We start from the raw sequence: 11,904 nt of genomic DNA, 5'->3' as shown, positions 1-11,904 counted from the left end.
CGCGGCAGGCGGGAAGGGGTAAGATGGCGGCGTAGAGACGACTGGTGTGACCTGCACCCACTGTGCCGCGTCCTCGCAGGAGGCGGGCGGGTCCCCGCGCGGCAGCCGCGGGCGCTGCGTGGCGGAGCGACGAGGAGGAGGAGAAAAAGGGCGCCGCTGCCTCAGCCGCCGCCATGCCAAACATCAAGATCTTCAGCGGGAGCTCGCACCAGGACCTGTCCCAGAAGATCGCCGACCGCCTGGGCCTGGAGCTGGGCAAGGTGGTCACCAAGAAGTTCAGCAACCAGGAGACATGGTGAGGTGGGGCGGGGCGCGGCCGCACTACAGCTCCCGGCAGGCCTCGCGGCGCTGCGGTGCTGGGTACCGCGCGGCCTCCGCGCGGGGGGCGATGGGGGTTGTAGTTCGGGGGCCGTGCGGTCGGGCCCTGTTCGCTCCGGGGCATCCCCGGTGCGCCCCCGCCGAGCCGCCGCTGCCCCGGAGCCCTGGGGTGCATGGGCCGCGTTCCCCCGGGCAGAGGCGGCTCTCGGTGCGGGTCGCGGTGCGCCCGGGAGCCATGTGCGGCCCGGGCCGTGCCTCATTGCCCCCGCCTCACGGCGCGGCTCCTGGGCCTGCAGGATCTGTGCGACCCGGCGCTGGGGCAGGTGTTGGAGCGGCGGAATTCGCCACCCGGACCTTGCCCCCTCCACCCCAAAGCCGCCAGCTGACGGGACGGCGCCTCCTGAAGCTACACTTACACTGATTAGGCTGCTTCATGCTTAAATCTAAACCTTGAGGCTTGATGATTTTGTGTTTAGCGTGTAGCTGGTACCTTTAAACTTCTCTGAGGGGCTTCGGAGGCTCAGAAAGTATTGATAGAATTCTCAAGGAAAGAGAAGAGTTTCACACCTCCGTGCATCCCACGGAGCATTTGTAGTCATGCAAATGTTTCCCTCAAGCTTTGAAGCCTAACATTCGCCTTCTTTTATGTATCTATGCTTTAAAAAAATCTTGCTGCCATCCTACGTAGAGTTAAAAGGGAGGTTTAAAGTTGTTCAGAGCTTTTTAAGCTTGCTTTAGAGAATACAACCTTGTATACACCAGAGTATAATACAAAAAGCCTTGGTTGCTCCGACCCACTCCTTCTGGAAACAGTATTTTTTTCCCACAAAAATCCAGGAAGTACACGTGATGTACAATGTTATGTTTCTCTTGCATGGGTATTGATTGTAGAACCTCAGAGGTAGTACAAATAGTTGTAGAGGAATTATAAAAGGTTCTGTTTGATTTACAGCCCTTGCACTGTTCTCCTTGTTCTTTATTAACTGCTCTTACCCATCTAGTTGGCTGGCCAGCAGGTTCCTATGTCAGCAGGTAACGTGGCTTGAAGACTTAATAGATATTTTATTTACCCCAGTAAACTGGCAGCAGGTGCTTCACCAAAAGAGCAAAACTGTTATAACACAATAATTCATAATAGATTTTTTTTGTACCATAAATATCTTAAATCACCCTGATGTTGGAGTGTCTGATTATCAGCAGTTAGCTGATAATCTTCCCCAGCAGAGAGTTCTCATTGACTGAAACTGTCCAGGAGAGATGGATGCACCCTGTAAGTCAGTGGGCATTAAAGATGACAGCAGCTCGCTGATGGATATTGAGCAGTAAGGCTATAAATAGATAACAGTCATCACAAAAAGTTTGAAGAAGAGATCAGAAAGGTCAGAGAAGGCAATATTAGAATTAAACTCTACCCTGAGGGGCTCTGTGAGTGAAGTGGTTTCTTTCCCACTCTTTCTGGTGCAAGTGTCTCCATATGTGCACTGGAGCTGGCATTTTGCTGCTGGCAAACAGAACCTTTGGCTTGTATTCAGGCCCCTCATCAGCAGGGATTAGTGTGCACTGCATCCAGGAGAAAATTAACCCCAAAAGCCTTTCCAGAGTGACATGCTGGAGCCACTGAATGGCTGTTCTGACCTGCAGTCTGATAAATGGCTGCAGTGTTGGCTTTGGTAGCAGTTTGACCCCACTCTGGCTGGTGGCTGGCCGTGGTCCTTGCTCCTTTGAGCACTGCTGCTTTTAGAGGTGGCTGTGCTGGTGGTTCCAGGGGAACAAGGCCTGCTCTGGGATGTTTACATACTCAGTTTGTGTTGAGATCAAGAGTACAGGCTGAGTGCTTTTAGCTTACTGCTGAACCATTACATCTGATCAGTGAGTGCTGTAAAATAGCCCCTGAGCAAATAAACAGCAGTGTTCCTGCTCAACAGCCTTGATTATATGGCACTGTCACCCACAGACCCTTGGGAATGCAGTGCCTTGGTTGCTCTGCAGGCACAGCTAATGGCTGTGCTTTAATTTCTGTTTGGCTACAACTCTCCTTTCATCTGTTCACAGCGTGGAAATAGGCGAGAGTGTTCGTGGGGAGGATGTCTACATTGTGCAGAGTGGCTGTGGGGAAATCAATGACAATCTGATGGAGCTCCTCATCATGATCAATGCCTGTAAGATTGCCTCAGCCAGCAGAGTCACAGCTGTCATCCCCTGCTTCCCTTACGCCCGGCAGGACAAAAAGGACAAGGTAAGGGATGTGGTAAAGGTTTCTGCAGGGAAGTTGAATGCACATCTTGAAATTCCTGACTGCTGGAGAGGATTTAAATGAAGTTTTGTTGTCTCCTTTGAATATCCAACCTCTCTTCATTTCATTAAACTTCAGGACATTGGACTGCAAAATGATTTTTTAATGAAGATCTAGTTCTTCTTGAAAATACTCTTAAAATCTTACCACTAGCTGATGAAAAGATGCAATGTTAATGAGTGCTCCTTTTAGTAACTGCTTGTGAATCACTGCCTGGAAGCAGAAGGCTGACATCTTGATGAAGGAGTTGAACTTGTCTTATACTGTCTTTTTTTTCCTGTACCAGAGTCGAGCTCCAATCTCTGCCAAGTTGGTTGCAAACATGCTGTCTGTGGCAGGTGCAGATCATATAATCACCATGGACCTGCATGCATCTCAGATTCAGGTAGGAGCAAAAATCAGGACTTAACCAGTTCCATCTGAGCCTCTTGTCTGCTTTGGAGGCTGTCCAGGCATCTACTTTTTTGAGATACTGCAATGATCAAGATTTGGAAATTTGGGACTGGATGGTGGGTGTGTAACAGGTTAACCTGTAAATGAAAGTGTAGTTGTTCTTCATCAGACTGATTGTAAATAAACTAGTAAAATGATGCAGCTTTGTTGCCACACAGTGACACTGTTTATTCTTCACTAGACCTTAGAGGAATGTGAGATGGAGAGTGTCCTTAAATTCTGAGCAGAGCTTTCTGATACTTAGTGTGCTGTGTTGGAGAAGTGAGCAGTTTGTTCTGCCCTCAGGTGTCCTGGCACTGCTGCATCTGTGGGTTTAGTTGTCCAGGACAGTGATGTGATTGCTTGCCTCTGGCAAGGTGGACAATCCAACCTGTATCCATTCAGTGCCACCCTCCCACACAAGCTGGCCTTGTTTCTCTCCCAAGCTGGTAGTGAAGTGAAAATCATTCATAGGCTTTGTTGGCTTATGAACAGAATATCTCACAGAGCAACTGAAATCTTGACCTGGGCTGTGTAAGTAAACTGGCAAGAATATTTGCCAGGGTATGGAGGGGCTGCAAGCTCAATTTGATTTTGTTTTTCTCCACCTTGAGCAAGTGCTCAAGACCAAGAAACCAACTCAGTGCAGCTGAGAGGGGTGTGGCAGAGGAAGGATGTCTGTTGTATTGCTGCAAAGGGTAAGGTACCTACTGCCTGCTGATGTAAGTGGGCTGACTGTTGCTTTAACAGCTGGGAATTAAGTCATTCACTATTCAGTATGATTTTTCCAGAAATACTGTCTCAGATGAAAAAATGCTGTGGGGGCACAGCTGAGAAGGCTCACAGAAAGAGCATGAGATAACTGAGCCCAGGGATGTCCCCCTCTTCCTTAAGGCCTTGGAATTGGTGTGCCATAGGGCTGACCTTGCACCAGCAGCAGGGATGAGATTTAATGGGATCATTTGTGCATATTTGCTTCCAGCATCTGGCTGGTTTCAGCCTGGTTCTTGTAGCTGCTGTGTTGCTGAGCACAGGGAATGATGGTGAGAAGGGTCTGTTGCCTCTACCTTGAAGCATTCCTCAGGATTCCTCATGCCCCTCACTCTCCTGCCTGTTACTCCAGGATTAACTTCTGGCATTTACTGACTTGTGAGATTTGGAGAATTCTGCAGGGTCACTGTAAATTTATGGAACCAGCTGCATTAGTTCAAAGACAGATGTTACTCAAGCCTGTTTTGTAGATGTAACCAGTTTGGGTAATGAGCTTTAAAGACTGACTGTAAACAGGCAGCCAGCTGCTCTGGAAATGAGTGCATTTGCTGCAGCCTTTCTGCAGCCCCCAGGACAGAACTTGTTTCATTTTGTGGAGGTGTTAGATGTAAAGTGTTATTTGTGCTGCTGAACTATTTCTGGCTCTGAAAACTTCTTACATTACTATTCTGTGTATCCCAGAGACTACTGCCCTTACATCAGGGGAAGTAAAAAGGAAAGTTGAAAGGTGATGACTGAATGCCTGATTATACAGAAGGCTTCTTACAACTGTTTCTGGAATGGGACTTTGAGTTACATCTATTCTTGTTGTCTTCCCTGCAGGGTTTTTTTGATATCCCTGTTGATAATTTATATGCTGAGCCTGCTGTACTGAAATGGATCAAAGAGAATATTCCAGAGTGGAAGAACTGCACCATTGTTTCACCAGATGCTGGTGGAGCCAAGAGGTGAGCTGTCAGACAGGTATTTTGAGATGCTGCTTCTGTGTCTCCTTCCATTCCTAAGAATACTTGTGAATCTATTTTTAAAACATGTTCCTTCTGTCAGTCTGCCTTCTCTCAGACAGTCTAGGACAGCTGGTGAAGAGTGGTCAGATATTCTTCCTAGGGAGTGTTTAGAAGGTTTCTTGGACTACATAGAGGATTAAATAGCTTCTACAATCACAGCTGCATAGGTAGGAATTGCACAACAGCTACATCTCTTGGAATAAACCGATTTGTACAAGGGTATTTATGCCAATTGAAGAGGAAATAGTGTAGCTTACACCCCTATGCCAAGCCAAGCTTACTGCTGATGTTTAATAATACATTTTTATCCAGGCTGCTTTCTTTGCAGAATTAAACTTAGTCTGTTGAGGCATTTTCTTACTTTATTACCCTGGATTTGAATATCTAGCTGTGATTTAAGCCTGCTGCCACTCTTCATCTTCCCTGAGAACGAGGAAGATAGATGGTTCCTTTCCAAAAAGCAGCAGCATATGCTATAGCACATTTCTGTTTTTTCTGGCAATCTCCTGTCTCCCTGCAGACAAACATGCCAGTTTGTGGGCAGCTCATGATGTTCTCAGGTGCTTTTTAGGAGAAACTAGGCTGTTCCTTGATGCTTCTGTCTGAGGGCTACATGTGAACAGTAGAGGGACACAGATGTATTCTTTAATGCAGGGCTGTCATGCCAAAATGTTGGTGTGTGCTGATCTGATTCATGTGCCTCAGAATATATTCAGTGATGTGTTTCAAACAGCCAAGGGACACTGACACTGTAGGTCAGTCACTGGATGTCTTCTGTAGCTCTGCTGTGGTCCATGGATTGGGAAAGACCTTCTGTATATTCAGCTATTTCTGTAGCTTGTTGCATAACTCAGTATATGAAGTGCCAAACCAGCCAGATATAATCTGACTCATGAAAAAATCTGCTCAAAAGCCTCTTATACTGAATCCTGTCCATCTTGGCTGGTGCAATATTTTATGGAGATAACCAAAGCCAAATACTTCAATTTAGTTTAACAATCTGTAGGACTGCTAGGGTGATAAGTCTCATCTAGAGGGCCTAAGAGTCTACTTACCTCAAGTGTAGAGTTTCTGGGGGCATGTGTGTTTTACTCCTTCCAATCTTAATGGTTTTAAATCTTACCAGTACCAATATATAAAGTTAAGGTCCCTCTAGTAAGGTTGTTCTGCTGTCACTTTAATGGAAATAAATGTGAAGTGGTGTATTTGAATTTCCTGGATGTGCAATCCTGCCACAATCTGTGCCAGTGCTTGTGTGTATGATGATTGAGTGCCTATAAGAGTGACAGTAAAGCCCTGTCATAGCACAGCTTAAGCTTTTCCAGTGTAGTGTTACAAAGATGACAACTTTCCAAGTGTTTGGATCACTTCAAGTTTGCTGACCTTGCTGGTTAAGGTTTGTTTTCAGCTTAAATGCAAATTAGTTTACAGTGGTCATGATGAAAGATGAGATCTATTTGCTGTCACTGAGCGAGATTAGATCAGAGGCTGCAGTTTAGCTGCTTGAAGGGAAACCAAAGTGCTTTCTGTTAATTGCTTGGGAGCAGTAGCAGATGTGCTGACAGCTCCTCTTAGTGTTTGCTAGTGAAAGGGCTGTGACTGGAGGTGCTGTGTGGAGCTAAGCACTGTTTGGAAACCGTTCTGTGTGCAGAGTGACCTCCATTGCAGACCGGCTGAACGTGGACTTTGCCCTCATTCACAAGGAGCGCAAGAAGGCCAACGAGGTGGATCGCATGGTGCTGGTGGGGGACGTCAAGGACAGAGTGGCCATCCTGGTGGATGACATGGCAGACACGTGTGGCACCATCTGCCACGCTGCAGACAAGTGAGTGGGGCTGGCTGCTGCCTTCCTAGCCCGGGAGCCTGCTCCTACTGAGCACTGTGCAATGGCTCAAGCAGATTATTTGCATGACAAGTTTCACAAGCTCTCATGCAGTTTCTTGGTTATTCATGTCGTATACATAATAAAGAGGAAAACCCACTTAAAGTTCTCACAGTGGGTGGGAATAAGTAGAAGACCATAGTGTCTTTTCCCCTGTGTTGAAAATGGTCCATCAGTGACCATGCCAGGTAGAATTAAGTGTTGTCTGGTCCATCAGCTGATTTTGTATTAGAAATAAGGCTTTTCAAACTTTGATATCATTCATGCCTTTTACACTAGAAACACCAACATATGCGAGACTGTTAACTGTTAAATACAGTATTAAATATTAGCATAGTATTTCATACTGTATTAAATACAGTATTAAAGTATTAACACAGTATTAAATATCTGCTGCCTTGTGTAAGCAAAAATTACAGAAGGTGATTTGTATGATCTGTTCCAAATATTCCAGAGCTAAGAACAATGGGGTTTTTTTCAGTGTGTGCTTTGCCTGTGGTGGATTTCATCGTATTCATAAAACTTTTTTTTTTTTCCCTCAAGTCAATAGAGGGGGAATCAAAGGTACCCTGTTCCCTTAGCACATGGTGCTGTCTCCTGTCATGCTTACCATGTGCCCTGCACTAATGTCAGCTTCATACTTGCTGAGAATTAATCATCCTTCTTCTTTACCCCCACCTTGCAGGCTTGTGTCAGCTGGAGCCACCAAAGTTTATGCCATCTTAACTCATGGGATCTTTTCTGGGCCAGCAATTTCTCGGATCAACAATGCCTGTTTTGAGGCAGTTGTAGTCACAAACACAATACCCCAGGAGGACAAGATGAAGCAGTGCCCTAAAATCCAGGTGAGCTTCTATTTTTTGTCACTCCTTGTCTGTTCACCTGTTGGGGGTGAGAACTCCACAATACTCTGTAGTGCTGACAGTGGTTCTGTTGGTACTGCTATCAGTGTTGCATAGTTCTCTTGGCCCTATTTCTGTGGGGTAACAGACATGCCACACTGATACAAAGCAGTTTCTGTTCCAGCTCATCTCAAATAGTTCATTAAAGGACCTTTTTTCAGGGCTTGTTTACCTAGATCAGGTGTCTGATTTAATGGGGCCGTGATGTAGGCAAGTACTTGGATGTGTGCCCTTTGGAGGAGTGATGTGCTGATGGTGTGCAGTGCTGAAACAGAGGTAGACAGGAACTTCTGATGTTGGTGCTGACAGCTTTGTTGTGTATCTGTCACTTTATACCCAGCCTTTGCCATCCATGTGAAATCTAAAAGCTGATAATGAGCCCCAGAATCTGCTGTTCAGCCAGTTCTCAATCCACTCATGCAGTGTACACTTATTGAGTTTGCCTGTAAGGATTTCATGACAGACACTGTCAGAAGCCTTGCTGAAGTTGACAGTATCCACTGCTCCCCCCTCACTCATTCAGGAAGTTGTTTCCTCATAGAAGGTGATCAGGTTGGTGAAGCATGATTTGCCTTTGGTGGATCCAATGCTGACTGTTCCTGATCATGTTCTTGTAATCTGTGTGCATAGAAATGGCCTCAGGAATGAAGTGCTCCATGGATTTCCAGGGATTGATGTGAGGCTGATTGGCAGCAATTCCTGGCTTGTCTTTGCTTTCTTCCAGTCCTCAAGCACCTCTGTTGAGCTCCAGGACCTTTCAAAGCTGCTCAGGAATGCCTGGCTGTGATGTCTGCCAGCTCTCTCAGTACTCATGGATGTGTCCCATCAGGGCCCATGGACTTGTGGATACAAGTCTCTCCAAGTGTCCTATAACCCAGTTCTCCTTAAGGAAATCTTCTTTCCAGCTTTCCCTTACCCTGGTCTCCAGTTTGTCAAAGACTGATGCAAAAAAGGTGCTCACTAACTGCCTTCTCTGCCTCCTCTGTCACCAGGGTCCCTCTTCCCTTTAGTAACAGGCCCACTTTATTCTTAGGTTTTTCCAAATACATCAATGACAAAAAAAAGACACAAAATACTCTTCTTGTCCTTGACGTTGTTTGCCAGATATAATTCCAGATGGGCCTTGGCTTCACAGCACCAATATCTAGGACACAGGCATTTGGAGAATATTTACCAATACTGTGGTGTAAGTGTAGAAGCTTCCCCACTAGTGGGCTGCTGGTGAAAGGGAAGCTGAACTGGTTGAAGCTGCAGTCAATTTTAAGCTGCTTTTGGAAATATGTTATAAGCTGATTGCAAGCTGCTGTTGAGTTGCATTTCTTTCACCATTAGCTTCTGAATGATACTCCTGCAACACCTAAAGCAGTTTTGGTGCTTCACCTTGTTTCTGGGCTCCACACTGCAGCTGGTGTAGGCAAAATGTTAAACTGGCAACCTCTGTGTAAGTGGCTGTAGCCAAAGATTGCAGTGGAGCAGTTTTTCAGGTTCTCTTTTAATACCTCACATTTACACACTGATGTCTGATGTTGAGCAACACAGAGCTAAAGGATTTTTCATGAGTCTGAGGCCTTACTTTGCAGCTTGTAGATTTTTTTCTTCCTTTCAGAAACAAACTATCCAGAAGATAAAAGATACTGAATATTGTTTTCACTTGGTTTCTTTAATGCACTATGAATATGGTGATTCTTACTAGACTAAATATACTGAAAAGCTTTAGCTCTGGGGATTCAGAGCTGGGATTTGGCTGAGACTCAACTTTTCCTCCTGGTACCTGCCTGACCCCACCAGATGGAGCCAGCACAGTGCCTGGAAGCTGAGCTGCAGCACAGCAGCTCCATCTCCCAGACTGCTGGCAGCAGTGGTAAAACCTCTTGGCTCAGGGGAAGTGATTTCATCTTGATTTAGGCTGCCCTACCTTCTCTGCACAAAGTGAATAAGAAGAGTGTCCTGTGGTAAATGGACTGAGCCTAAGGAGTCTGAGCAAAGCAAGGCAACAGTAGACTGTAACTCTGACAGAACAACTGGAATATTTGTAGCAGGGTATCTTCAGGCTTATATGTAATTAAATCCTAATCCTGTGTGGAAGTAATTTGTCTGCATCTGGTATGTTATAAATGTGGGTGATGAGTTTATTCTTTATGTTCTCCCTGACTTGCCAGCAGTTCTTTTAGGCTTGTGACTTTTTTCAATGGTGCTGATGCATTTTTCTTCCCTTCCAGGTGATTGACATCTCAATGATCCTTGCAGAGGCCATCAGGAGGACTCATAATGGGGAATCTGTTTCCTACCTATTCAGCCATGTCCCTTTATAACAACAGTTGTCAGCTGCTGCTTGTATGGCTTTTTTTTTTAAAACCAAAAGTTGCTCAGCTTGTTGTAAAGTTCAGTAGAAGACTCTGCTTGTTCCAGTGCAGTTCTCCACAGCTCCTGCTTAAGTCAGGCTTACTGGCTCTGTTCCCAACACTGGGAGGCTGGAGGGGGAAAGCTCATCTCTGTAACAGCCAACTCCACCAGCACCCCTGTGCATGGAGCTGATCAGTAGCACTGAGTCTATTCTGCAGGTCTGTGGAGAGCAGGACTGGCACATGGCTAATTGCCACAATTATTTTGAGGGGGGGAGGGAGAGGGTTTGTCTGTGGGCAGGCTTAGATGATCTGGCATGCACACCCTAAATTGTTTGGGAAGTAGAGCTCCCTAGGACATGTTGATCTGGATCTACAGCAAGAGCCCAAGAGACTGCTGGCTGTCTTACCACTCTGTACCTGACAGAGCCCTTGGAGAGTGCTGGGGAAGGCTTGTGTCTTGGCCAAGCTTTACCCTTGGGGAAGCCCTGGGAGACACCTAGGAGGTGGTTCTGCTACAGCTTCCTCCCATGAAAGGAGATCAGTGTAGCTTGCAAACTTGAATTCCTCTTAATTGTTGATGAAATTAAATGCCCTTTAGTATGCTACACAGCAAAGTCAGGGTGAGAGCAGTCTGTCAGTGCAGTGTTAGCTTAGTGGGGAAGGTGCATCCTGCACAAGAGAACTTGTGGTGGTTGTGTGCTTTGGTTTCTAGTGCAAGCTAAAACCAGCTTCTCAATTTCACAGCTTCCTGTTAACCTTGCTAGCTAGCTAGAGGACTGCTGTCATGTACTGCAGCTGCACCTTGACCTGCTGTGCAACCCCCAACCCTTTTTTTACCAGTACAGTGGTAAACAGAGCCTCTTTATCTAACAGCAGCAGGGTTGTTGCATCTAGCAAGTGCCTGCTCAGACACTGGGGTGACCTGAAACACAACAGCTTTGTGTCCAGCTGGCTCAGCCTCTCATTCATTGCCTATTACAGTCCTGTTATCCTGGAAGTTATTGACACATTGTCCTGCTCACTGTCTGCCTTTCCTTGGAAGCCTTGCTTCTTGCAAAATACCTTAAGCCAAGGAGCACTGCAGGTTACAGGACAAAAAAACCTGAAAGAAGGCTTGGAGTGGGTCCGATCCTTCTCAGGAGTGCTTCTGGCAATGGGTTGAAGAGGCTGGTGATACATAATACAGGGAAAATTGCAGATTTAACACCAACCTGACAGGCCACAAAGTGCCTGAAAGAAAAATACCAAAACTAGAGCTGGCTGAGGCTCTTGGATGTAGTAAGTATCATCTGAAACTTGAATACTTAGAAAATGTACCAGACAATCGTAAGGTAAACTGCTAAGTCTCTCTTGAACTCTTACGGTTTATAGACCAAACTGTTTTATTTTGATTTTGTTTTGGGTTTTTGTTTTGTAGTTTGGCTTTTTTTGGGTTTTTTGTTTTGTTTTGTTTTTAATAAGCACTCCTTTTATTTGTTTTTGAGCTGGAGGAAGGGAAAAAGGGAAAAGAAGGAACTTGAAATTACTGTCTAGAGAAACCAGCATGGCTTTGAGAGGTTGGGGGCTGAGGTATAAGTGGAACTAACTGAAAGACGTGGTTAAAATCTAGGGAAGTACTTCTTTAGTTGTGCCTTTTACTGAAAACTTCTCTCCCTTCCTAAACTCCTGTCCTGTGGCAACTTTAACACTTCTATTAGTGTAGAGCTTTTCTTTTTGTATAAGAATTGGTGTTTGTCTGGAAACTGTGCATTTCTCGCTTCTTTGCTTTGCATTCTGCACTGAGCTCTCCTGAGAGTCTGTGATCCCACCACCTGTATGGGAGCCCCTGCTGCCATCCTGCTGCTGCTCTGAGAGCCAAAGCCAGGACATCTGAGCAACGCTGGGAGGAATTTCAGCAACATTTGTTGTTAAAGTTAAGACCTGATGAAGGAATTAAACTTTTATTTAAAAACCA

General features: G+C 45.7%; 1 protein-coding gene across 1 annotated transcript; it reads left to right on the top strand.

Moving 5' to 3' along the window:
* Nucleotides 1-11,904, top strand: PRPS1 (phosphoribosyl pyrophosphate synthetase 1). Its single transcript, XM_079319048.1, has 7 exons — nucleotides 1-295; nucleotides 2,371-2,554; nucleotides 2,898-2,996; nucleotides 4,637-4,761; nucleotides 6,473-6,646; nucleotides 7,389-7,548; nucleotides 9,825-11,904. The coding sequence occupies exons 1-7, from the start codon at nucleotides 174-176 to the stop codon at nucleotides 9,915-9,917; spliced, it is 957 nt and encodes a 318-aa protein (XP_079175174.1). The 5' UTR covers nucleotides 1-173; the 3' UTR covers nucleotides 9,918-11,904.

This window comes from Erithacus rubecula (genome assembly GCF_903797595.1).
Source record: "Erithacus rubecula genome assembly, chromosome: 15".
Lineage (NCBI taxonomy): Eukaryota > Metazoa > Chordata > Aves > Passeriformes > Muscicapidae > Erithacus > Erithacus rubecula.
The sequence above is the reverse complement of the archived record's forward strand: the minus strand, read 5'-3'. Positions and strand labels throughout refer to the sequence as shown.

Coding starts and splice junctions, on each gene's coding strand:
- PRPS1 (XM_079319048.1), top strand. CDS start 174: ATGCCAAACATCAAGATCTTCAGCGGGAGCTCGCACCAGGACCTGTCC. Junction 4,762..6,472: donor GATGCTGGTGGAGCCAAGAG/GTGAGCTGTCAG, acceptor TTCTGTGTGCAG/AGTGACCTCCATTGCAGACC. Junction 7,549..9,824: donor AGCAGTGCCCTAAAATCCAG/GTGAGCTTCTAT, acceptor CTTCCCTTCCAG/GTGATTGACATCTCAATGAT.